General features: G+C 41.2%; 1 protein-coding gene across 1 annotated transcript in view; it reads right to left on the reverse strand.

Moving 5' to 3' along the window:
* LOC142759519 (tyrosine-protein phosphatase non-receptor type 9-like) overlaps positions 1–25,378 on the reverse strand; it is a 72,018-nt gene that overhangs the window by 11,084 nt on the left and 35,556 nt on the right. Inside the window, exons 2-8 of the mRNA XM_075861770.1 lie at positions 22,266–22,406; positions 20,591–20,680; positions 17,213–17,337; positions 16,535–16,640; positions 8,488–8,598; positions 6,644–7,296; positions 149–239 (exon numbers count right to left, since the gene is read on the reverse strand). Coding sequence (XP_075717885.1) covers positions 149–239; positions 6,644–7,296; positions 8,488–8,598; positions 16,535–16,640; positions 17,213–17,337; positions 20,591–20,680; positions 22,266–22,406 — 1,317 coding nt within the window. The remainder of the gene's footprint in view (positions 1–148; positions 240–6,643; positions 7,297–8,487; positions 8,599–16,534; positions 16,641–17,212; positions 17,338–20,590; positions 20,681–22,265; positions 22,407–25,378) is intronic.

The following is a 25,378-nucleotide window of genomic DNA, read 5'->3' on the forward strand; positions in this document are numbered from 1 at the left end:
GTTTCTCAGTACATTAAATGGTGCCAAAAACTACAACTCGTCCCACAAAACTTATTGCTCTTCGAATGCAGGGAGGATAAAAAAAATGAAAAATGGGAAAGGGTAATTAGTCTAGAGTGTATAATGTGAAAAGCGGATAGTGGATTACCTCATCTGTACCAATGAGTCCGAGCTTAACTCTGGATTGGTCCAAGCAGAGAACATCACTATATCTATTCTTTGCTTGATTGTAAGGCTTCCTGTGAGAAGAGAGCAAAATACAAAATCAAAATGCATGCCAATATCTACATTAATCCAAACGAAGGAACACCGCTACTAGAAATGAACAGTAAAGAGACCGTAAATAGAGTACTTCCTATTATCCTGCAGTGTTGGTCCAAGGGAAAGCAAAACAACCCAGATGAAGCAGTTGTCAATATTCACATGTTAGGCCCTGTTCATACAGGTTTTTTGGCGTTCATTTAGACCCGGAAACTGCATCTAACCAATGCCAAAAAATATAAAAAATGAAAAAGAATAATAATAAAATAAAAAGGCGTTTTATTCCCACCATGGGGGGGCTCACGGTTCTAGTGGTACGTCCTTTCTTGCCACAGTTCCGCCTCGGACCTCCCATTGAAATTCTGAGGCAGATTTTGACCTGCCTGCATTTTCTTTGCCGCGTATTCCGGCCGCGGCCATAGAGTGCGGTGGGCAAAAAAATGCAGCGGAAAAAAACACTTTCTCTGCCTCCCATTGATGTCAATTGGAGGTCAGACAGAAACGCGGGAAGAAAGAGCAAGTCTTTTTTTTCCCGCAGACTTTTCCACTCGCGGGAAAAATGCCTCCCAATGAATTGAGGCGGTTTCCGCATCAAAAAACTCCACAGCCCTCAGGGGGGAAATCTCAAGCAATATTATTAATAAATAAAAACTCCAAGTGCTCCTGTAAGCTTCTCAAACCAGCAGTCTTGCAGAGATCTGGAAGAAACGGAGGTCCTTCACTAACTGGTTATCCCTATTTTTTCCCGCTTACATGTCATAAAGTAGGTCTTATCCACTCTTCTCACTGTATACAATAGCTTAGTAGGCTCAAACGTAATGTGAACAGAGCTCTAACATAAGATAAAGCTGCACTTTGACGTGTAAAACGTTTTGTGAAAGTGCAATTACTCTTCAGAGATATATCTGAAGTTTTGATTGGTGAGGACCCCACGGTCGCAGAAATAAAGGTGCAGTAAACGCTCAGCTGAGCACTCTGCATCTTTGGCTGTGATCGCCGCTTCTAGCTAGGCTAAAGACGGGCTCACATAGATAGCGTATGAGCCGGTCTTCACCCATACGACGAGCCACGATCACAGCTGAAGGTGCTGAGCGCTTCTTCACCTTAGTTTCAGCAATGTTGGGGGTCTCTGCACCCAGGACACCTACCAATCTAAACTTGTGATACGTCTCTATGAAATAACAGTTTTGTGAAAGTAGTTACTCTTAAGACATTAATGGCAGACCAGGTAAATAACTATGTGCAAAACATTACCAACAAAACAAATAAAACTTACACTTTGCGTTTCTAAGACATGGTTATATGGTAGACTTTGCAGCCAATAAATAGGAGTCAGTAATTGCGGTCCATTCAGTATTTGTTTAGGATATAAACTCGAGGACAGTCAGGTAAATGATTTGTAACTCTTTAGAATCTATTTCTGCCATCTTTTAGTCATTTTAACTTTGAACGAATCTTAAAGGCTGGAGCTGCAGCGAAGGCTCTGACCAGGCAGATTCAGCAATGTCATGTGCCATGATTAACCAATCAGCCGCTAAAGCCTGTACTCTTAGGGCTCATTCAGACGAGCGTGTTCCTCATCCTTGTGCGGTCTGTTGAAATAACGGACAGCACACAGACCCATGCATTTCAATGACATGCAGGAGTTTTCACACAGCGAGTGTCCGTTGCATGAAACTCACTGCATGACCTATATTGGTGCGTTTTTGTGCACCTTATCGCGCATTGAAGTGTACGGGTGCGTGAAAAATACGGACAGCACAAAGGTGGACATCCGTGTGCTGTCCGTGTTTCACGCATCAGTTGTTAAAGAAATGAATAAAAAATTTAAAAAAAGCAAGTGCTCGCAGAGCGTAACCATGGACGTGATAAATGGATGCCACACGCAAATCACACGGACATGAAACGCGGTAGTTTTATTGTGCTCGCAAACCAAACACGCTCGCAACTGCAACTGCTACCCGTATAACATTATGGGAATGAAAATGCTGGATCCATGTGATTCTGGCTAGTCAATTGCTGACAAATAGGCATTTTAGGATTCTTAACCATAAATCCTGAAGTTAGGACATGAATCTCCATGGAAAACGTACACATCAAAGAGGAAGCTCCAGGACGTAAGGTAAAGTATAATTAGAGTGTTTATAAAGAGTCATTGATAATAGAGCAGATTTTCTGACAGGCTACTATGCCACATTGAGAGTATAGAAGCTCAGACATGTAAGTGGAGCTGTACTCTTGTAGCAACACCTCTACATTGGTTACATCAAAAAAGGGGCATCTTAAAGCAGAGTGCGAGGGCACAGGAGAATGTATGTGAATGTCAGTGTCCGAGCAAGAAAGCCTGTGTGCGAGCGAGACAGTATACCAATGTGAACGAGGCCTTAAGATGGCCTCACACATAAAAGATAGCTGTCAGAATTCTCTATCAACCACCACAAACATGCACGCAGTCCTCTAATGGTTCATGCTTATTTCGAGAGAGCGAAAGAGAGAGCGAAAGAGAGAGCGAAAGAGTAAAGAGAAATAAAGCCTTTCTCCTGGCATAAGAAAGATTCGAGCATGTTGAAATGCTACATGTGCAATCCTAGTTTCCCTGGACATCTGCCATCAGGAGAAAGTCGGAAGCCCCCAGATACATTAGGTTGTCAGCGGATCAAACAGACATTAAATCGTATGTATATGGGCAGAATTACACAAACCGTGATATCAGACTGAAGGCTTCAGGTCAAATACATGTAATTAGTATTCTATTTTTGCTGTACTACCCCATATCTTAAACTAGAAGACAAGTATATTTACTAAACAGCTATATAATAAAATGGTAACTGTGCAGACTTTGAAATTAAAGAGGTGGTCTAGGATTTATAAAAACACGGCAGCTTTCTTCCCAAAACAGGGTCACATCTCTCCACAGGTCATGTGTGGCATCGCAGCTTGGCGCAACCCATGGACAGGTATGGCTCAGTTTCTGTAAGAAAGCACCCATGCTTTTCTAATAAACAACCCCTTTAAAGGACGAGCGTCGCGGAAATTTTTTTTTTATATCAATTTGCTTTTAGTGTTTTATTTAAAAAAAAAATATTTGTGTTTGTGTTTTACTTTTTTTTATTTTTTCACTTTTTCTTCCCTATGGGGGCTGCCATTTTTTTTTTCCATCTCTGTATGTGTCGATTAATGACACATACAGACATGGAATACGGCACATACAGCCCCATAGTGAATGCGAACGGGGCCCGTTCCATCCACTATGCTGTACGCCGTCTGTGTGGGAACGGCACATGTGCCGCTCCCACACAGTCCAAATTGAAGGTCTTCGGCCGAGCGACGTCCGGCGCCATTTTCTCGTGGACCGGAAGCCGCGGCCGGACAGTAAGATTACTACTTCCGGTCGCGGCTTCTGGAATAGTGCACTTGGAGCGGAGGGAGCAGACGGACCGGAGGGAGCGGCGGCAGCAGGAGCAGGTAAGTTAGGTCTGTGTATGTACGTGTTTTACTGTGTGTTTACTACTGTATGTAAACCTACTACACTGTGTGTTCGCTCAAAAAATGGCAACACACAGTGTAGGAGGTTTGACCGTTCAATCCCCTCCTTTCTCCTGGCACTAGCCAGGATAAAGGAGGGGGGATTCTGTGAGCTCACTAGAGCGAGTGTGTTTTCTCAAATTTTGCAGCATAAAGCAATGTGGTTGCTTTACCACATGCAATGCTGCAATTTTGGGAATTGCTCCATCTAGTGACCAGCACTGGGAAATGTTATAAATTAGAATCCAACTTATAATATTTCCTGACTCGTGAAAAAATTTAAAAAATTAGAACAATGTTTAATCACTTATACACTGTTTAACCCCTTAAGGATACGGCCAATTTTGGCCTTGAGGACAGAGCAATTTTTTTTACATTTCCCTCTTTGCATCCCGACGCTCATAACGCTTTTATTTTTTGTACGACGTAGTTGTATGAGACTGTTTTTTGCGGGACGAGTTGTACTTTATGTACGTACCATTTTTTGGTACAAATACATTATCGTTTCATTTCTATACATTTTTAATTAGATTAAAATGCAGAAAAAAAAGCAGTTGCGCAGCAGTTTTAATATATTTTTTTTTTACACCATACACCGATCATAAATAATACATTTGTTGTACAGGTTGATACGGTCGTGGCGATACCAAATATGTCTATTATTTCATGTTTTGGGACTTATATTTTAAAAAGTTTATTTATTATAAAAAAATGTGTATTTCTGTGTATTTTATTTACTTTATTTACCATTATTTTTTTTTTTACATTAATTTAACTTTTTTTTTAATCCCATAAAGGGATTTATCATTTTGATTTTGAAACTGCAATGTACTGGCATAGATCTATATGCCAGTACATTAGCCTGTTACTGATTGTACACAGGCAGTTGTTAGGGCAGACCTCAGTATGCCCTAACAACAGGAAATATGTTCAGACAGCCCTGGGGTCCTTCACTGGACCCTGGGCTGTCTGGCCATATGAGTTATGGGCTTTGATCGCGTCACAGTTATTTTCTGTGACGCGATCAATGTGCAGTCCCCCCTCTTTGAACGCCGCGATCAGCTTTCATCGCGGCGTTCAAAGGGTTAACAGCGGAGAGAAGATGTTTCTCTTCTCTCCGCTGTCAGAGCGGGGCCGTGGCTGTGTATTACAGCCGTTGCCCCGCTCTCGATCGCACACACAGAGACGGCAGAGACTGCTGTCACACAGGACGAGTATGCTCGTCCTAATGCGCGAAGTGCATACTCGTCCTGTGTCGGCAACCAGTTAAAGAGGCTCTGTCACCAGATTCTGAAATCCCTATCTCCTATTGCATGTGATCGGCGCTGCAATGTAGAGAACAGTAACGTTTTTTGTTTTTTTTAAAAACGTTCATTTTTGGCCAAGTTATGAGCTATTTTATAAATATGCAAATGAGGTTTGAAATGGACAACTGGGCGTTTTTTTTTTCGTTATGTCCAACTGGGCGTGTTTTGTGTTTTTAACTGGGCGTGTTTACGTGTATGACGCTGACCAATCAGTGACCAGTCAGCATCATACACTCATCTCCATTGATTTACACAGCAGCGATGTGCAGCCACATAAACAGAGATTAACATTACTGCAGTGTCCTGATAATGAATACACATGATCGTCCAGCCTGGACGTCATGTGTACTCAGAATCCTGACACTTCTGAATCTTTTCTTTGAGATTTCTAGCACGGGAAACGAAATCTCGCGAGATTTAGGAGATAAACGAGATTTCGTTTCCCTTGCTGCAAATCTCACAGAAAAGATTCAGAAGTGTCAGGATTCTGAATACACATGACGTCCAGGCTGGATGATCATGTGTATTCATTATCAGGACACTTGATTAACGTTAATCTCTGTGTATGCGGCTGCACATCGCTGCTGTGTAAATCAACGGAGATGAGTGTATGATGCTGACTGGTCACTAATTGGTCAGCGTCATACACGTAAACACGCCCAGTTAAAAACACAACACACGCCCAGTTGGACATAACGGAAAAAAAAGCCCAGTTGTCCATTTCAAACATTATTTGCATATAATATATATATATATATACATATATAAAAAATAGCTCATAACTTGGCCAAAAATGAAAGTTTTTAAAAAAAAACAAAAAAACACGTTACTGTTATCTACATTGCAGCGCCGATCACATGCAATAGCAGATAGGGATTTCAGAATCTGGTGACAGAGCCTCTTTTAAGTAAAAAAAGAGAAGGTTCTTATCATAATGGTGTCACGATTATTGTGTTTCTAACCGGAGCCATTTTCTTCTTCTTTTCTGGAAAGAACAGTGGAGAATGTGGTGTTATTCTGCCTATGAGAGAGAAAGTCAAACCTGACAAATGATAACCTATGGAAATGGAAATCCAGCCCTGCTTTGCGTCCGTTTTCTACTATTTTCAATATCTCGGCTGGAAATACATCCTGATCTCGTACTGCTCACACAGCAATTGCAATTTATCAATCTAGGAAATTTTTCATTGGCTACAAGCAGCAACACCACGGATCCAGTCCTGGACTCCAGGTGGAGGGATCGTAACTAAACTGACGCGTTACAAGTCCAGCAGGTGTATGTAGGCTTTTAGATTCTGAATGTGAACTAGAATCTTACCATTCACCGACAAGTAAAGATCTTGAAACGGTGAGAAAGTGAAAAACATAAGTATATTTAAAAACTGAACTTCATTATACAATGAACAAGCTTTATTTACATAAAACCAGACAACACCTTTATAGATTAGAAATCACAGTGACACCAAAGACTAGACATTAGTACCCAGAATGAAAATAAATCACAGAGTGGGTTTCTTATCAGAACCAAACAAAAAAAGTTTACAACTTACTTTGATACATCAAAGGTACCAACTGGTGGCTCTTTTCGAATTTCTTCATACTCCTGAAAAATGCCCCTCTTTTTCATCCTCTTGACATGCTGAACCAAACCTAGTACCGTCATTCCTCCTTCTTCAGGCATATGTAAGGATTGCTCCATGTCCGCAGGCAGTGGTCGAGCTTTCTGGGGTAAAGGCGGGATGGAAGGATTGTCAGCAGGCTGTTTATATAATGGGGTGTCCGGAGGAGTCTCCGATTGAGGCGGCGGCCTCCTACAGTTTGTATTTGCGATGGAGCTTTTATCACAACAATCGTAGTTGCCACTAACAGCAGAACCATTCCAGTGCACACAGCCACTTACTCTGTGTGTCTCCGCGTAATTCTTAGTCCTGTTTTCATGGTAATGATTGTGAATAAGCCTGGTATTATCAGTCACATTCTGCTGGGTGCAATTAGAGTTCAGTCGATCACTCACAGGATTTTGCTCAGAGGAGTATATAACAAAGAGGTGGTCCATGCAGTCCCCATTTTCTTGGCCTTGTCTAGAATTGACACATGCCTGTATCCAAGCAACATGGCTTATTTTGGAAGTTCCTCCCAAATGCTCCGGTAAAGATTCCTTCGGTACGTAGTTTACTAACTCATGGGCTTTTACTGTGCGCACCTGTGGTGGAAACATTGAGAATTAAAAACTTCTCATACAGGGTCAAGTGAGCTTCAATACATTTTGAAGTAATAAAAACCTCACTTTTCAAAACATTTCAAATGCATTTAACCATACCCCTTGTATCAAGTTTCTTGTTCAGGATTAGGCCTCATGCACACCGTTTAGGTACGGAGGACCGAAAAATCTAAAACCTTGTTGTGCATCAGTGTGTCATCAGGACTCACGGATCCACAACAATTAACCAATATTGGTGAATCCGCATATCCGGACCAGAAAATGACATGTCTTGAGTTCTTGCGGTCCGGATTTGCAGCCCCCACACCGATCCGTCTAAACCACGGGCATGTGCATGGGGCCATAAAAAAGAATGGGTTCGCAATTTATCTGCAAAAGTGCAGATAAATTGCGGCCGCAAAAGCATGGTCGTGTGCACGAGGCCTTTAGGAGGTTTTTGAGATCCACAGGGATCTTCATTGAACACAATGTACTGACCAGCTTTTACGGATTTCAATAGCAACTTTGCTTAATGCGCCTGAAACAAAACTGCTTAAAAAATACAAAAAACGTTTAAGGGTAACTAAACGTTAAAAAAACTTTGACATATTTTAGTGACATGTCATAAGTTTTTAATGGTAGAGTAAAAGAGCTGAAATACCCACTGATCGCTAGAACGAAAACAGCAGACGCGCTTGGGTGAGCGATGCGCCGCTTAGTTTCAGATCGGCTTTCTTCAGAAAGCGGTGTACATGCTCAGACGTTCGATTGAGCCCGTACACCTGCTTTTCTTGGAAAGCCGAGCAAGTGATCAAAAACTAAGCAGAACAGCTCACACGAGCGCTTCTGCCATTTTGTTTTGGAGGTCAGTGGGGTCTCAGTGCTTGGACCCCCACCGATCTAAATTTCTGACATCTTACTATGACATGTCAAAAGTTTTTTGAAAGTTTAGTTACCCTTTAACTAAATGTTCACACCAACAAGAAACAGTCAGAGAAAATACTACAATGCTTGCTTTACAAATACACCAATTCTTTCGTAGACCAATACCAGCTGTAACGGAGGTTACAAAGACATTTTGTAGTAGCTCACTGGAATACCAAGCAAAATTATACAAAAAAACTTAAAGAAAAAAATAAAACAAACAAGCCAAAACAAGCAAAACAAAAAACATATAAAAATATAATACGCTACCCGTTCTCTCAGCTTTTCCCTGACGAAAAGGCGTAAAACAGCAAACGGAGCTCGAAACCAAAGAGGAGAGGATACAATAAAAACACATTTTAACCGCGCAGGAAAAGCACCCTAGGGACAAAAAGGAAGGAATAGAAAATTGAATATACATTAAAGAAAAATAATATGTATCCTACAAATGATTTCCATGTAACTCCACATCAGGTCATAAAATACACTTCATTTACATTGGCGTGATCTCGTTTAAATATTTACCCCAGCAGTGTCCTGCGCACATATGTAATCATAATTTAGTCAAGTTCATCTCCATAACAAGAATATGAATGCACATTTCAATAAAGCATATCTGTCACTGCCTGAGTTTACAACCCAGATACTTCATTTCTCTTTGCTATGATTAACGTATGCAAAATTTTATGGTGGGAAAGAGACATGACATCCTTTAACCCCTTAGTGACCAGCCCATTTTAGGCCTTAATGACCAAGCTATTTTATTCGTTTTTCTATAGTCGCATTCAAAGAGCTATAACGTTTTTATTTTTTCGTCTACATAGCTGTATGAGGACTTGTTTTTTGCGGGATTAGTTGTGCTTTTTAATGGCACCATTTTTGGGTACATATAATTTTTATATTAACTTTTATTAACCTTTTTGGGGGGGGGATTATTAAAAAAAAAACTGAAATTCCGCCATTGTTCTATGCGTTTTTAAATTGACGCCGTTCACTGTGCGACGTAATTAACATGTGACCTTTATTCTATGGGTCGGTACGATTACGGCGATACCACATATGTGGAGGTTTTTTTATGTTTTACGACTTTTTGCACAATAAAAACAAACACTTTTGAACTAAAAATTATTTGTTTTTGCATCGTCGCTTTCCAAGAGCCGTAATTTTTTTATTTTTCCATCAATGTAGTGATTTTTTGGGCTTGTTTTCTGCGGGACAAGACGTAGTTTTGAATGGTACGGTTTTGGGGTACATGGGACTTATTGATTCATTTTTATTATGACTTTTTTGGGGGGCAATGGAAAAAAATTGCAATTTCGCCATCGTTTTTGGCGGTTTTTTTTTTACGGTGTTCACTTTGCGGTTTAAATTACATATTAACTTTATTAATGGAGTCATTACGGTCGCGGCGATACCACATATGTACTTTTTTTTTTTACACTTTTACTAAATAAAACCACTTATGGAAAAAAATTGATTTATTTTTTTACTGTACTTTTTATTAATAATCTTTATTTCACTTTGATGACTTATTTTATTAGTCCCACTAGGGGACTTTACTGTGCGATGTTCCGATCGCTGCTATAATGCTCTGGTATACTTCGTATACCAGAGCATTATTGCCTGTCAGTGTAAATCTGACAGGCAATCTGTTAGGACGTGCCTCCGGCGCGTCCTAACAGGCATATGTCCAGGGCAGACCTGGGGGCTTTTATCAGTCCCCCGGCTGCCATGACACCCCATCGGAGACCCGCGATTGCATTCGCGGGCCGCCGATGGGTGACAGAGGGAGCGCACTCCCTCTGTAAACAAAGTTAAATGCCGCGGTCGCTATTGACGGCGGCATTTAACGGGTTAAACGGCCGCGATCGAAGTAAACTTCGATCGCGGGCGTTGGAGCAGGAGCTCAGCTGTCATAAGACAGCAGAGCCCCGGCTCCTGCCTGCACGGGAGACCCGTGCAGGACTTAGACTAGGCTGACGTGAAAAGGCGTCAGCCTAGCCTAAAGCCCAGTAGTGAATCACGTGAAAAGGCGTATTAGTGGTCACTAAGGGGTTAAAACAGAGAAGCACTTGACAACCAATGCATGAGTTTCCCAAGGCAGAAGTGTTATTGCTGAGTTTTGACAGCTGTGGCACATTTCCACAATGGGCAGATGTTAAATTGTAGTGAATTTGATTTAAAAAAGAAAAAAAAATTTGGGGGGGAAAAATGGGGGGGGGGAGGGATTTGGGGGACACGGACGATTGCTTAAAGAGAACCTGTCTCCTGCCCATACATGTGCAGCGGAGTTCAGCATGTAATAGGCAGGGCTGTACAAACCCTGGGGCACTTGATATTTTTTTCCTACCCTCCTCCGTTATTTAGATATTGGTGCCGTTATATTTGGCGCCCGATATTTAAATAACCCCCTGAACGGTCAATGGGGCGTGTAATTGGCAAGGGGCGCATGTAACATCGCTGTGACACTGTCTAATCAGCTACTGACACAGTAAGAGTCGGAGAGCTTGCGCGCAGCATTGCGGGCATGCGCGCACACGCTCCCACCCTTCAGCTCTCGGCAGACAAGGGCAACAAGACTGATCTCTCGCGAGAGATCACAGTCTTGTCTGCCTAGAGTTGAAGTGTGACAGTGTGCGCTCTCCTCCTCTTGCTGTGACACTGTCCGTAGCGGATTGGACAGTGTCACAGCGATGTTACACGCCCCCTTGCCAATGACACGCCCCATTGACCGTTCAGGGGGTTATTTAAATATCGGGCATCAAATATAATGGCACCGATATCTAAACAACGGAGGAAGATAGAAAAAAAAAAAAAAGTAAAGCGCCCCAGGGTTTGTACAGCCCTGCCTATTACATGCTGCACATGTATGGGCAGGTGAAAGGTTCTCTTTAAAGCCTAAAGCGGGACTGACTTATTCAGTGACAGCGGGTCCTGCGATCTGGCTGTTACCGATCACATCTAAGTTAATATCTTAGATTTAAAATAGATAACAGGTGGATCCTTTGCGTCAGTCAAGCAGGACCCGCTGTCACTGAACCAGTCAGTCCCGCTGACCTGACTGATACCGGTTTCGGCGCTAGATATAGCTGCTCTGCATACAATATACAAAGCAGCTGCATCGCAAAAAGTACAAATAATTTTTAATAAAATGTATTTAGAAAGTTGCACCAAACACACTGGTCGGGGTGTGGGGAGTGTGACATACCCACTAGAACCGTCAGTACATCTTACATGGGTGATAAATAGGAGGTAAAAAGTTCCATTTAAGGTGAATTTAACCCCTTCCCGACATTTGCTGTACATGTACGTCATGGAAAGCATTGACTTCCCGCAAAATGCCGTACATGTATGTCAAATGTTTGGCACCGGCTCAGAAACTGAGTCGGTGCCATCATCACCGGATCTAAGCTGTATCTTACAGCTGACATCCGACTAACGGCGGGGACCGAAATTAGCTTCGATCCCCGCCATTAACCCCTTAAGTGCAGCGCTCAAACGCGATCGCTGCACTTAAGGTATTTGCAGCTCATCGGAGCCCCAGCAATGAAATTGCCGGTGTTCCGGTGGCTGCAATGGCAACCGGAGGCCTAATACTGGCCTCCCGGCCTGCCTAGCACCGAAGCCGGTCAAGATCCGCCCGGCAGCGGAGCCTGATCGGCTTCCGTAGCTGCCGGCAAGATGGCGCCGGGTCAGGAGCTGATCCGGCGTCATCAGCGGTGGAAGTCAGCTGTACTGTACAGCTGACATCCAGCTGTAACGGCAGGAACCGGAGCTAGCTCCGATCCCTGCCATTAACCCCTTCGATGCAGCAATCGAAAGCGATTGCTGCATCGTAGCGGTTACTAGCAGATCGCCAGCCCTGACAGGCAATCGGGACTGGCGACTGCTGTTATGGCAACAGGAGACACAATGGTCTCCTGCTCTGCCATTACGGAAGCCGATTTAGGCCCCGCCGGGAGGCGAAGCCTAATCGGCTTGCTGTCAGTGAATGACTGACAGATCTAATACATTGCACTACATAGGTAGTGCAATGTATTAGAAAAAAAATAATCTGACCGTTGGACCTTCAAGTCCCCTAGTGGGACTTGAAGAAAAGTGTAAAAAAAAAGTATAAAAAAGTGCAAAAAATAAAAGTTTGAAAACAATAAAAGTTTCAAGTAATAAAATAAAACACAATCCCCCTTTTACTCTTATCAAGTCCTTTATTATTGAAAAATAATAATAAACCATATGTATTTGGTATCGCCGCGACCGTAACGACCTGAGGTATCAAAATATTGTATTATTTATTGCACGCGGTGAACAGCGTAAAAAAAAACGTAAAAACGTTACCAGAGTTTCTGTTTTTTAGTCACTTTGCCCTACAAATTTTAGAATAAAAAGTGATCAAAAAGTCGCACGTATCCAAAAATGGTACCTATAAAAACTATAGCTCGTCCCGCAAAAAACAAGCCCTCATACACCTCCGTCGACAAAAAAATTAAAACGTTATGGTTCTCACAACTTGGCGACAGAAAAAAAATACATTCTTTTTACAAAAGTAATTTTATTGTGAAAAAAGTTGTAAAACATAAAAAAGTTCTATAAATTGGGTATCGCCGGAATCGTACGGACCTGCAGAATAAAGTTAACATGTAATTTATAACGCATGGTGAACGCTGTATAAAAAAAACGAAAAAAGCTGTGCCAGAATTGCATTTTTTTGTTTACCTGGCATCCCAAAATATAGGATAAAAGGTGATCAAAAAGTCACATGTACCCCAAAATGGTACCAATAATAACTACAGCTTATCCCGCAACAAACCAGCCCTCATACCACTACGTCTATGAAAAAATTAAATTAGTTATGGCTCCAATAAGTCAGGAAATAAAAAAATATGCAGTTGTGCCCAAGGGGAACATTTCTTCAGTTTGAAGAGGCGATTTATCAAGGACCTAAAATTAGGGAACCAGGAAAGGGAGGGCCCAAACATATCCGCTGGAAGCGACGGTGCCCGTATTATACCAGGACAACACTTCACAGCAAAATTCCCCAAACTGCAAAGGTGCAGAGTGTGGACCAAAAGGGGGATAAGAAATGACACCATTTATCAGTGCGACACTGGCCTGTGCGGAAAGGATTGCTTCACAGCGTAACACACATCTATGGATTATTATTATTTTTTCATACCACCTGACTATGCCCCTTATATACTCCGCCCCGCTTACATGTACCCCCACATTATAAAACACCAGCAATACTCAAACAAATTTAGTACCAAGCAAAATCCGCTCTCCAAAAGCCAAATTGTGCTCCCTCGGCTCTGAACCCTACAGCCTACCCAAACAGCAGTTTCCTTCAACATATATGGCATCGTCATACCCGGGAGAACCCTTTTAACAATTTTTGGGGTGTGTGTCTCCAGCGTCATAAGCTTGGCATGACATATTTGCGACTGAATGGCATATCTAGGGAAAAATATACATTTTTAATTTGCACCATCCGCAGTGCATTCATTTATGGAAAAGACCTGTGGGGTGAAAATGCTCACTACACCCCTTAATAAATGCCTTGAGGGGTGCAGTTTCCATAATGGGGTCACTTCTCAGGGGTTTCTTTTTATTATTTCACATCTGAGCCTCTGCAGTTGTGAACCAATACTTTGTAAATCGCCAAATTAGGCCTCCACTCCGCATGGTACTCCTCACTCCTGAGCCCTGTCATATGTCCAGGCAAAAGATTAGGGCCACATGTAGGGTGTTTCTAAAACCGGGAAACACCGCATAATAATTAGAGGGCTGTCTGGTTATGGTGGCACAAGCCGGGCACCACATATTGGCATATCTATGGAAGAAAATCCCATTTTCACTCTGCAACATCGAGTGAACACTAATTTCTACAAAACACCTGCAGGGTTAAAATGCTTACTACACCCCTTGGTAAATGCATTGAGGGGTGTCGTTTCCAAAATGGGGTCACTTCTGGGGGGTTTCCACTGTTTTGGGCCCACAGGTGTCCAGAAACCAATCCAGCAACATCTGCACTCCAAATGGCGGTCCTTTCCTTCTGAGCCCTGCAGTTTGCCCAACAGCAGTTTATGACCACATATGGGGTATTGCCGTACTCGGGAGAAATTGCTTTACAAATTTTGGGTTCTTTATTTCCTTTATTTGTTGAGAAAATGAAAAAATTTGCGCTAAAGCTACGTCTTATTGAAGAAAAAGGACTGTTTTTATTTTCACTGTCTAATTCTAATAAATTCTATGAAACATCTGTGGGGTCAAAATGCTTACTACACCCCTAGATGAATTCCTCAAGAGGTGTAGTTTCCTAAATGGAGTCCCTTTTTGGGCGTTTTCATTGTTTTGTCCCCTCAGGGGCTTTGCAAATGTGACCTGGCTTCCGCAAACCATTCCTGCTAAATGTGATCTCAAAAAGCCAAATAGCGCTCTTTCCCTTCTAAGCCCTGCCGTGTGTCCAAACAGCCGTTTATTACCACATGTGGGGTATTGTTTTACTCGGGAGAAATTGCTTTACAAATTTTGTGGTGCTTTTTCTCCTTCAGTCCTTCTGGAAATGAGAAAAAATTAGCTAAACCTAGATTTTTTTTGAAAAAATTTAAATCATTTTCACAGCCTACTTCCAATATTTTCTGCAAAAAAACTGTGGGGTCAAAACGCTCACTATACCCCTAGATAATTTCCTCAATGGGTGTAGTTTCTGAAATGGGGTCACTTGTGGGGGGTTTCCACTGTTTAGTCCCCTCAGGGGCTTTGTAAATGTGACATGGCCTCTCAAACCATTCCTGCTAAATTTGAGCTCCAAAAGCCAAACGGCGCTCTTTCCCTTCTAAGCCCTGCCGTGTGTCCAAATATCCATTTATTACCACATGTGGGGTAATGTTTTACTCGGGAGAAATTTCTTTACAAATTTTGCGATGCTTTTTCTCCTTTAGTCCTTGTGGAAATGAGAAAAAAAATCGCTAAACCTACATTTTCTTTGAAGAAATGTTGATTTTAATTTTCACGGCCTACTTCCAATAATTTCTGTAAAAAACCTGTGCGGTCGAAATGCTCACTACACCCCTAGATAATTTCCTTGAGGTGTCTAGTTTCCCAGATGGGGTCACTTTTGGGGGATTTTCACTGTTTTGGCACCGCAAGAGCCCTTCAAACCTGACATGGTGCCTAAAATTTATTCTAACAAAAATAAGGCCCCAAAATCCACTAGGTGTTCCTTTGCTTCTGAGGCCGGTGCTTCAGTCCAGTAGCACGCTACGGCCACATGTGGGATATTTCCTAAAACTGCAGAAACTGGGCAACAAATATTGAGTTGCATTTCTCTGGTAAAACCTTCTGTGTTATAAAAAAAAATTGTATTAAAAATTTATTTCTGCAAAAAAATATGAAATTTGTAAATTTCACCTCTACTTTGCTTTAATTCCTGTGAAATGTGTAAAGGGTTAAGACATTTTCTAAATGCTGTTTTGAATACTTTGAGGGGTGAAGTTTTTAAAATGGGGTGACTTTTTGGGGGTTTCTAATATATAAGGCCCTCAAAACCACTTCACAACTTAACTGGCCCCTGTAAATATAGCCTTTTGAAATTTTCTTGAAAATGTGAGAAAATGCTGCTAAAGTTCTAAGCCTTGTGAGGTCATAGAAAAATAAAAGGATGTTCAAAAAACGATGCCAATCTAAAGTAGACATATGGGGGATGTTAATTAGCAATTTTGTGTGGTATAACTGCCTGTCTTACAAGCAGATACATTTAAATTGAGAAAAATGCTAATTTTGCAATTTTTCACTATATTTTCGTGTTTTTCACAATTAAATACTGAACATATCGAGCAAATTTTACCACTATCTTAAAGTCCAATGTGTCACGAGAAAACAATCTCAGAATCGCTTGGATAGGTGAAAGCATTTCAACGTTATTACCACATGAAGTGAAACATGTCAGATTTGAAAAATGAGGCTCTGTCAGGAAGGTCAAAAGTGGCTAAAGAGGGAAGGGGTTAAAGGGGTTGCAAAAGATAACAATATTGTTTCTGTAAATAAGGAACAGAGCCACACCAGTCCATGGGAAGGGACTCGTACTGCAGCTCCATTGAAGTGAATAGAGCGGAGCTGCAACACTACACACAACCTGTGGACAGGTGTGGTACTGTTTTTGGAAGAAAGCAGCCATGTTTTTCTAATTCTATACAACCCTTTTAACACTAAATGTCTTTAAATTGTCATGGTACGTATTTCAGTTTTAAACGGGCATAGCTTAACAGTGGTAAAAACGCAAAAATTTTACAAAAAAAAGAAGGACTCCATAACAACATACCTTTAAAAGGTTCAATATCTTTACACAGAGTTCATAATCAAAATTTCCATAAGTGGAATTAATCATATCATAAATGAAGATGAGCCCATTCCTCTGCGTCTCCACCCTACGAAACAAACATTAGTTGAAATCAAATTAAGTGAAAAGGGTTAACGCACCAACAGTTCACAAAAGGCACCCATTCAAATAATAATAATTCTAATCAATGGCTACATTTTAGAGGTTACTGGTACAAAAGTATTTCAAAGGACTGTTAAAAACGTGATTCAGATTACTTGACCGGCAACTTGATCCACACAGATGTAGATAATGGGTTCTGGGGAAATAGCGCTTGTATCTTATCTAAGAATATTTTATTTACATTGCTGCAAACATCTTATTCATTCATCGTTTTATTCGCGTACAACCTTTCTTCCAGAAAGCAATAAGGGCCCAGAAAAGTAAAAAAATCAATAAGGTAATATAAGGAGATCCACTTTCACATACCGGCAAATTTCATTCACTGAAATACCAATAAGTTCCCAAATAATAATCATAAACTACACACACCAATACAACATTTCCTTGAAACAAATTACTAATATTTCCCTAAAATAGATTATAGCAAAGCTTCCTCTACTATATCATTTTGTTCTGATGGGAAGGAAAGAAATAAGTGATCACTCATCGATAAATTACCTCTCAATGGCTTTATCTAGCTGGTAGATAATTGCCTGGAGAACGGCCTTATGCGTGGTTACATCCGGCCGGTGGAGTCTAGCAGTGAACAAGGCTAGCGCTGCTCCATTTCCATCTCTTCCGGGCTGTAATTGAGAAGCGCAAACTGTCATTATAATACACTCAGAAAAGAAATGTAAAGCCCTATATTTTACAGCTTAAATACAATTAACAATCTATAGCGATACACTGAGCAGTCGAATATCTTTGGAATCAAAGAAAATGCCAGAGTTTGTCAAAAAGGCCTGTCAACGGGAGGCATTTAACGAATAAACGGCAAACGTTAACTGAAGGCATAAAGGTTTAAGGGCTCAGCACACCTTTGAAATGAAATATATATTTTTCTACTAAATCAACGTGTTGTGTTTTTGAGCAACATTCAAATTGGCTTATTGCAAAAATGTTTTTACGATACAGCTTCTAAGTATCCTGTATCGTTCGCTCTCAGCTGAACGGACGGCTTGGCTGAGAGGGTATCCAGCGAATATAGATAATTTCTAAGTGCATAACTTCGATGTGATCGATATCAGCTTGATCCCGTCCGTCAGATAAGCAGGACCTGCTCTCAGCCGAGCAGTCAGATTTCTCTGAAAGAGAACGATACAACTTCTATGTATACAGGATACATCGAAGCTGTACCGCGCTTAAAAAAAAAAAAAAAAAGAATCAATATGAAAGATGCCTAAAACATATAACACATTAATAAAAAAAAAAATCCTTTCAAAAAGGCGTACATAGCCTTTAAAAACATAATTGTATGGATATATTTCACGTTCGCATTTTATTTTGGACTGCTTTCCTGGAGGTTGCTTACCCTTGCAAACACGTTTTATAAAATTCTCATGACTATCCAATTATTCCAATTTTTTTTGTATACTTCACCTATATAAAATATAATAATTGTAGTATTAGACGCTTTTCAAAAACCACCCCAAAGAAAAAAAGAAAGGAATTTATATTTTGATTACCAATATATGAATCCAATATGGGGCTATGCATTTAATTTGGTCAGGGCTAGGACAGACGTCAGACATACGCTCACATATAAAGCTTGCCTGTAGAAATTTGTTCTAGTTTTTGGAAAATTATATACAGAGGGAACAGAGACTCCAACTAAAGCTACAAACAAGCAGTGTGCGTCTCCTAGCTGGAGCAGAGTCAGGGTACGTTCACACAGGGCGGATACGCTGCGTAAAAGTACACAGTGTATCCGCCTTGGAGTCCACAGGAAATGGCAGACAAAAAAAAACAAAAAACACCAAATTGTGGTGTTTTGTTTTTTTTCAGAAAGTCAGCTGCAGAAAACAGCAGTAAAAAAACAAGCCAAAAAAAAAAAAAGCTATACTTTCCTGTAGTCACGGCGACGCATCCCTGACATTCTGCAGCCTGGCCTCCTGGAATGAAGTTTCATCTCCTGTTACCACTGGTGCCTGTGATTGGCTGCAGCAGTTACATGGGATGAAACGTCATCACAGGAGACCGTACTGCAGGATGCCAGAGGGACGCGCCGCCATGACTACAGGCAAGTAGAACTATTTTTTGTTGCAATTTTTATGGCCGAATCGCAGCTTTTCTGCAGCAAAAATCGCAACATCTGGTATTTGTTGCGGGTTTTACTTCACCAATGAATTCATTGGGGAAAACCCACAACAGAAAACCAGCGATTCCACAGCATAAATTGACGTGCTGCGGATCGAAAAAAAAAACGCACCGCAAGTCAATTTATTTATGGTTTTTTTGGCTCGTTTTTCAGGCAGCGTGGATGAGATTTATTCAAATCTCATCCACTCTGCTGCCACGGAATTATGCTGCAGACTTTTTGCAATGAAATACGTTGCGCAAAATCCGCAGTACTTACGCTACGTGTGGACATACCATAATAGTGCAAGCCATAGTGCCCAACATAAGTGTCAGCACAACACAACCCTCTGCTCTTCACGGTGAGTGGAGGCAGCATAGGGAATTGACACTATGTGATCCTTAAATTTGGTGTATGAAAAAGAGGAGATAAGTGGTCAATAATATAATCTGTTACCTTCTTATAGGGACTATGCCACACAGACGGAACTCATGCACCACCTGGGCCGTAAACAGGGCATCAATTGTCTAAATGAACCAGAGTCTCTTAAACCATCTGGACATAGTGGTAACTCATTCCCAAAGTAGGGCGAGTACCGAAGAAGGCTAGAGAATAGTTAAAGGAGTAATCCCCTCTCAGACATTTATGGCATATCAATAGTATATGCCATAAATGTCTGATACGTGCAGCTCCCAGAGCTGAAACCCGTGTCTTATCTAGAGATCGGGGGTCCCCAACCCAGTCTAGTGAACTGGCCGCTGCATAGAGTCGACCAGGCTTATGAAAACAGCGTAACTCACCGTGCTACACGGTTTGTGTAACTTTCATAGAAGTAAATAGGGAGTTATGGAAACCACGTAGTACAGGCAGGGACGGGGGCCCTGATCTCGAGATAGGTGCAGGTCCCAGAGCTAGGACCCGCATCTATCAGACATTTATGGCAAATCTCTTTAAAAAGGAAGGAAAAGAAAGCAAAAGGAGCAGGTGAGACACAGTGAGAAGGAGGAAAAACTGAGTTACATAGATACACGGAGATGGTTCTCCCAGAAAATAAAACCTATTCTGGTAAGGCATAGACCATCAATAACTTATTGTGGGTTATTCCTAGGAATGTCATAATAAAATGAATCTGTAAAAAAAACAAGAGAAGTTAAATTCCAGAAATCACACCTTGACCCCTAGGAGAATATTCGTAATTATCTGACAGAAGTAATTCCAATCAGATATCTGCTTTCATGTTACAGACGGCCTTGGTAATATTACACCACTGATCTGATTAGCTTGTGTTTGCCATTGTAGTGTGAGACTTCTGTACATGGACTTCCTGTCATGAGATCCCCATTCTTAAGGACACATTAGTAAGAGTGGATGTCACATGACAAGAAGTCATGCACAGATGAGTTAGTCTGTTATATTTACATTGATGCTATTAGTTTTTAAACCACAGAATCCCTTTAAATATGTTTAAGGCCCTGTTCACATCTGCGTCAGGGAATTCTGTTCTGCTCCGTCAGAGGAGCAGAACAAGGGAATGCCGGATGGAACGATTCCATTGCAACACTGACACCACCGGAACCCATTGACTTTAATGGGTTCCGTCGTTTTACCTGAAATAGTGCAGCACGCTATTGGTTCCGGTAATTTCTGCCGGATCTGTGATGGAGGCCCCTAACGGAGCCTACAATGCAGATGTGAACAGCTCCTAAGCAGTAAAACAAAATAAAAAAACAGAACTTATTTAACTTCATGGTAACACTTACTAAAACTGTAAATTTACCACTCAGTAGCTCAGAGCGTAATGGCTCTTCATCTGGATTTATGTTGTAGATCCCTTCTTTAAGTCTTGTGTTCTGTTAACAGAAAGGAGAGGAGTGATGGACTTCTTTATTTTACCTGTTTTGTTCAAACCATCATAGGTCATTATACAGGTTATTGCTTCAATGTAAATAAACCGAGGCCTCTCCATCATACACATTTATATGCTTTTATAATGTTAGGTTGTAAAAAGTTGACAAATTTCATCACATTTAACAAATCATAGGTGGCAAAAATGTATTGGCTAACTGCCAGTATCCATAATAAATTATCAATGAAGAGAGAATTAGAAAGTGATGAGGTACCTGAGGAAGTGGGGGGTGATTCAACAAAATACCAGGATCCCAAGCAAGTTCGGGTGGCTTGATAGAGGTTTTCATTTAAAAAAACACCCTAAATATGTACTAATACCATCTTTTCAAAACGTATTTTTACTTAGGCCTCACGCACACGACTGTAGCCACGTGCACGGCCGTGATTTTCCGGGTCGGCCGCCCGCGGAGTGTCACCCGCGAGCCGCCCGCAAATCGCGTCCATTATTTTCTAGGAGCCTGGTTTCAACGGTCCGTGCATGGCCCAGGAGCCTGGACCGCAGAAAGAACAGACATGTCTTATTACGGCCGTGTTCTGTGGTCCAGGCTTCTGGGCCATGCACGGACTGTGGAAACCACGGTCGTGTGCATGGGCCCATAGAAATGAATGAGGCCGCAATTCTCCCGTGGATTTTCGGGGGAATTGCGGCTGCGAAAGCTACAAAGGGCACTGTACACCATGCACATCTACAAGATTAATAGGTTAAAGCCAGTCATTAGATGCATTTCAGCAAGACCTATGGCAGCACTTTGTGTCAGGCACCTGGGGGGTACAGTGTAAGCCTGCACTTGGCCAATTAAAAGTCACCTCACACCTCTTGGTGTTGGGGCTTGTCCAGACGTAGCAGAATTGCTGCGTATTTTCCGTCCGGACTTGCGGATGGAAAATACGCAGCAGAATACAGTAGCAGCAAAGTGGGTGAGATTTAACAAATCTCATCCACACACTGCATAAAAATTCCAAGCCGAAATTGTGCGGAATTTCCTGCTGTGCGGAAAGTGGACTGAATTGCTGCGTTTTACAAAAGAGATGTCACCATTTCCAAGCATTGTGAAAAATGATGCAAAATAGGCACCATTTTAGGCAGAAAAAAAAAAAAAAAAAAAAGAAGGACAGGGAATGGTGCATTTTTACCGTGGCGGCATGTCTGCTACTTTCAACGGAATTGCTGCAGAAATTTTCTGCAGCAATTCCGCTACGTGCGGACAAGCCCTTAATGGTTGGCCTAGAGCTGGAAGATGGGCAGAGATTACCTTCACTCCATCAAGGAAGGCAGTATATCCCTCTGATACAAGCTAGATAGTAATATGTGCAAAATTAATCAAGGTTGAAATATATGTGGTTTGAAAGTATCTTTCTCAGTTCACATACCCTTTCAGCAGTGATCTTATATACAAACAGCCATATAAACAAAATTACTCTGCCTCCATAAAGAATATTACCAGGTCATAAAGTTAATTTCAAATACTTGACAGCAAACCCAAGTCCCACTGAGAGCGAAGAATCAAGAGATAAGCCTGGACTTACTCTGTAAGCTTGAAATAAATCAATTGCTCTTGAAACATCAAACTTCCGAGCCATTAAAAATTTCACAGCAGTATTAGGAGGCACTGTAACCAATTGTTGTTGTTCTCGGTTCTTCAATTCGGAAATAAATTCCTCAATTGCCTGTATAATTAGAAGAAATCATAAATGATAAAGCAATCAAACACATTTCTGAAAAAGGCTACTGTACAAAATCCATAAAAATGTTGCCTTTAAAGCTGCAAAAATAAAAACATTTGCAGGAATCTATGATCTGCAAGCTACATGTTCTCTAGGGTAAGGACAGACACCTAGAAACAGCTGATGGGCACAGGGGACCCGCCTCCTAAATCCTGTACTGTCTAAGGAGTTAGTGAATGCATTAGGTTGGGTTCACATGTTGCGTTTTTGAGCTATTGAGAGGAAAATAGAATGTAAAAAAAATAATGCGTTTTTAATCACCCATGCGTTTTACAAAATGCCCCTAAGGGTATGTTCACACGCTGAGCCAAAAACATCTGAAAATACGGAGCTGTTTTCAAGGGAAAACCGCACCTGATTTTCAGACGTTTTTTGCGGCGTTTTCTCGGCCGTTTTTGGAGCTGTTTTCAATAGAGTCTATGAGAAAACGGCTCCAAAAACGTCCCAAGAAGTGTCCTGCACTTCTTTTGACGAGGCTGTAATTTTACGCATCGCCTTTTGACAGCTGTCAAACGACAACGCGTAAATGACAGGTCGTCGGCACAGTACGTCGGCAAACCCATTCAAATGAATGGGCAGATGTTTGTCGACGTATTGGAGCCGTATTTTCAGGCGTAAATCGAGGCATAATACGCCTCGTTTACGCCTGAAAATAGGTCGTGTGAACCCAGCCTTAAAAAAGAAGTGCATGTCGCTTCTTGAGACGTTTTTGGAACAGGTTTTTCATTCACTCAATTGAAAAACAGCGCCAAAAACGGTCATAAACGCTGCTAAAAACGCAAGTTGTTTGATTTTCAGCCGTTTTTTTTTTTTAGAGTGTTTTCCCTTGAAAACAGCTCCATATTTTCAGCCCTTTTTTGTTAAGGGTGTGAACATAGCCTAACTGGTAAACCTATGGTAAAAACGGCAGACCAAAAGATAAAAAAAACAAAAAAAAAAACACTGATCGCAAAAACACTGCAAACGTTGTGTGTGTAGGCTCATATTTTTGTATAAAAATACGCAACCAAAAACTTGGTGTGTGAATCCAACGTAAAAGCGCACTATGGTCATCTACGTGTGCAGTGATCCATCCTGCAGTTTGTTAACCATAGCACAAGTCTTCCCTGGTTCTCATACCAAAAAGGAAACCTCCCACAAGAATAACCAATTAATTACTGAAATAAAGCATTGATTCGTTGGACCCCTTATTACGGAAATACTCTCCCAGAGAATCTCTGCAGTCAGCATTAGGCCTTAAAAGGGGTTTTGCCATTTTATCCAAAGAATGCAAAATCACAATATAAAAAAAATAAAAATAAAAAAATAAAAATAAAAAAATAAAAATATACAAGTTACAAATATACTTGCTGTGAGATTAAGGGCCAGTTCACACAGTTTTTTGACGCGGAAACATGCCAAAAAAAACGTCCGAAAATGCCTCCCATTAATATATATCAATGGGAGGCGGAGGAGTTTTTTCCCGCGAGCAGAAAAACAGTCTCGCGGGAAAAAGCAGCGACATGCCCTATTTTCGGGCGTTTACCTCTGACCTCCCATTGACATCAATAGGAGGCAGAGAAAGGGTATTTTGCGGCGAAAAACGCAGCAAACCCAGTGTGAACATAGCCTAACTTCGACTTTTATTTATTTAAGAAAAAAAAAAGCACTTTTACATAGAAGTACATAGAAGCTGCAGAGAGCTGTTCTAAAGCCAAACCCGTCTGCACCAACTTGTGGCTCCTGTGTGCTCCTGAGCGATTTTCTAAGCGCAGTTCTGATCTAGTCAAAGTAAAAATAAAAATAAAGTTATGTCCGGTAGGAAAAAAGAAAAATTATTTTGGTGTTAAGAGGCGTGCTTCTCTTAATAAATTTGGCGCATCTTTTTCCAATGGGCTTCTATTTAAAGGAACAGTGTCATCACAAATTATTTTTTTATATGTTAAAGATGTTAGTGCTTTATTAAAAACGTTTATATTTATTTGTGTGTTTGTGTTTTACTTTTTCTTATTTTTACACTTTTTCTTCCCTATGGGGGCTGCCATTTTTTGTTCCATTTCTGTATGTGTCGATTAACGACACATACAGACATGGAATACGGCAGCCACAGTCCCATAGGGACTGCGAACGGCTCCCATCCCATTCACTTGTGTGTACGGCGTCTGTGTGGGAACTGCGCATGCGCCGCTCCCACACAGTCCAATTTGAAATTGGCGCCGACCGGCGCCATTTTCCTGTGGACCGGAAGTCGCGGCCGGACAGTAATATTACTACTTCCGGTCGCGGCTTCCGGACTTGTGCACTTGAACCAGCGGCAGCAGACGGAGCGGACGGGCCGGAGGGAGCCGCGGCGGCAGGAGCAAGTAAGAGATTTCAATGTATGTTCGTGTTTGTGTGTGTTTACTACTGTATGTAAACCTACTACACTGTGTGTTAGCGCAAAAAATGGCGACACACAGTGTAGGAGGTTACACCGTTCGAACCCCTCGTTTATCCCGGCACTAGCCAGGATAAAGGAGGGGGGGGATGCTGAGCTCACTAGAGCGAGGGCTTTTTACCCAATTTTGCAATGCTTCAATTTTGGGAATAGCTCCATCTAGTGACCAGAAATGGGTAATACTATAAATTAGAATTAATTTATAATATTTCCTGACTCGTGAAAAAATAAAAAAAATGTGAACAATGTTTAATCACCCACACACTAAATGTTTAATTTTTTTTAAAAAAACATGTTTTTCTGGCAACACATTCCCTTTAAGACTGGTGTATGAAAGGCAGTAAATTTTCCCCTTTGTATCTCAATTACTCACCATTTTTAAGATATTTGCTTGCAGTCAGTGAATGAAAACTGCCTCAAACCATTTATTGCAGCAAAATGCAGTTGTTTTTAATGAAATTACGCCAAAAACCAAAGTACCGTATTTTTCGGACTATAA

Source organism: Rhinoderma darwinii, chromosome 1 (genome assembly GCF_050947455.1).
Source record: "Rhinoderma darwinii isolate aRhiDar2 chromosome 1, aRhiDar2.hap1, whole genome shotgun sequence".
Taxonomy (NCBI): domain Eukaryota; kingdom Metazoa; phylum Chordata; class Amphibia; order Anura; family Rhinodermatidae; genus Rhinoderma; species Rhinoderma darwinii.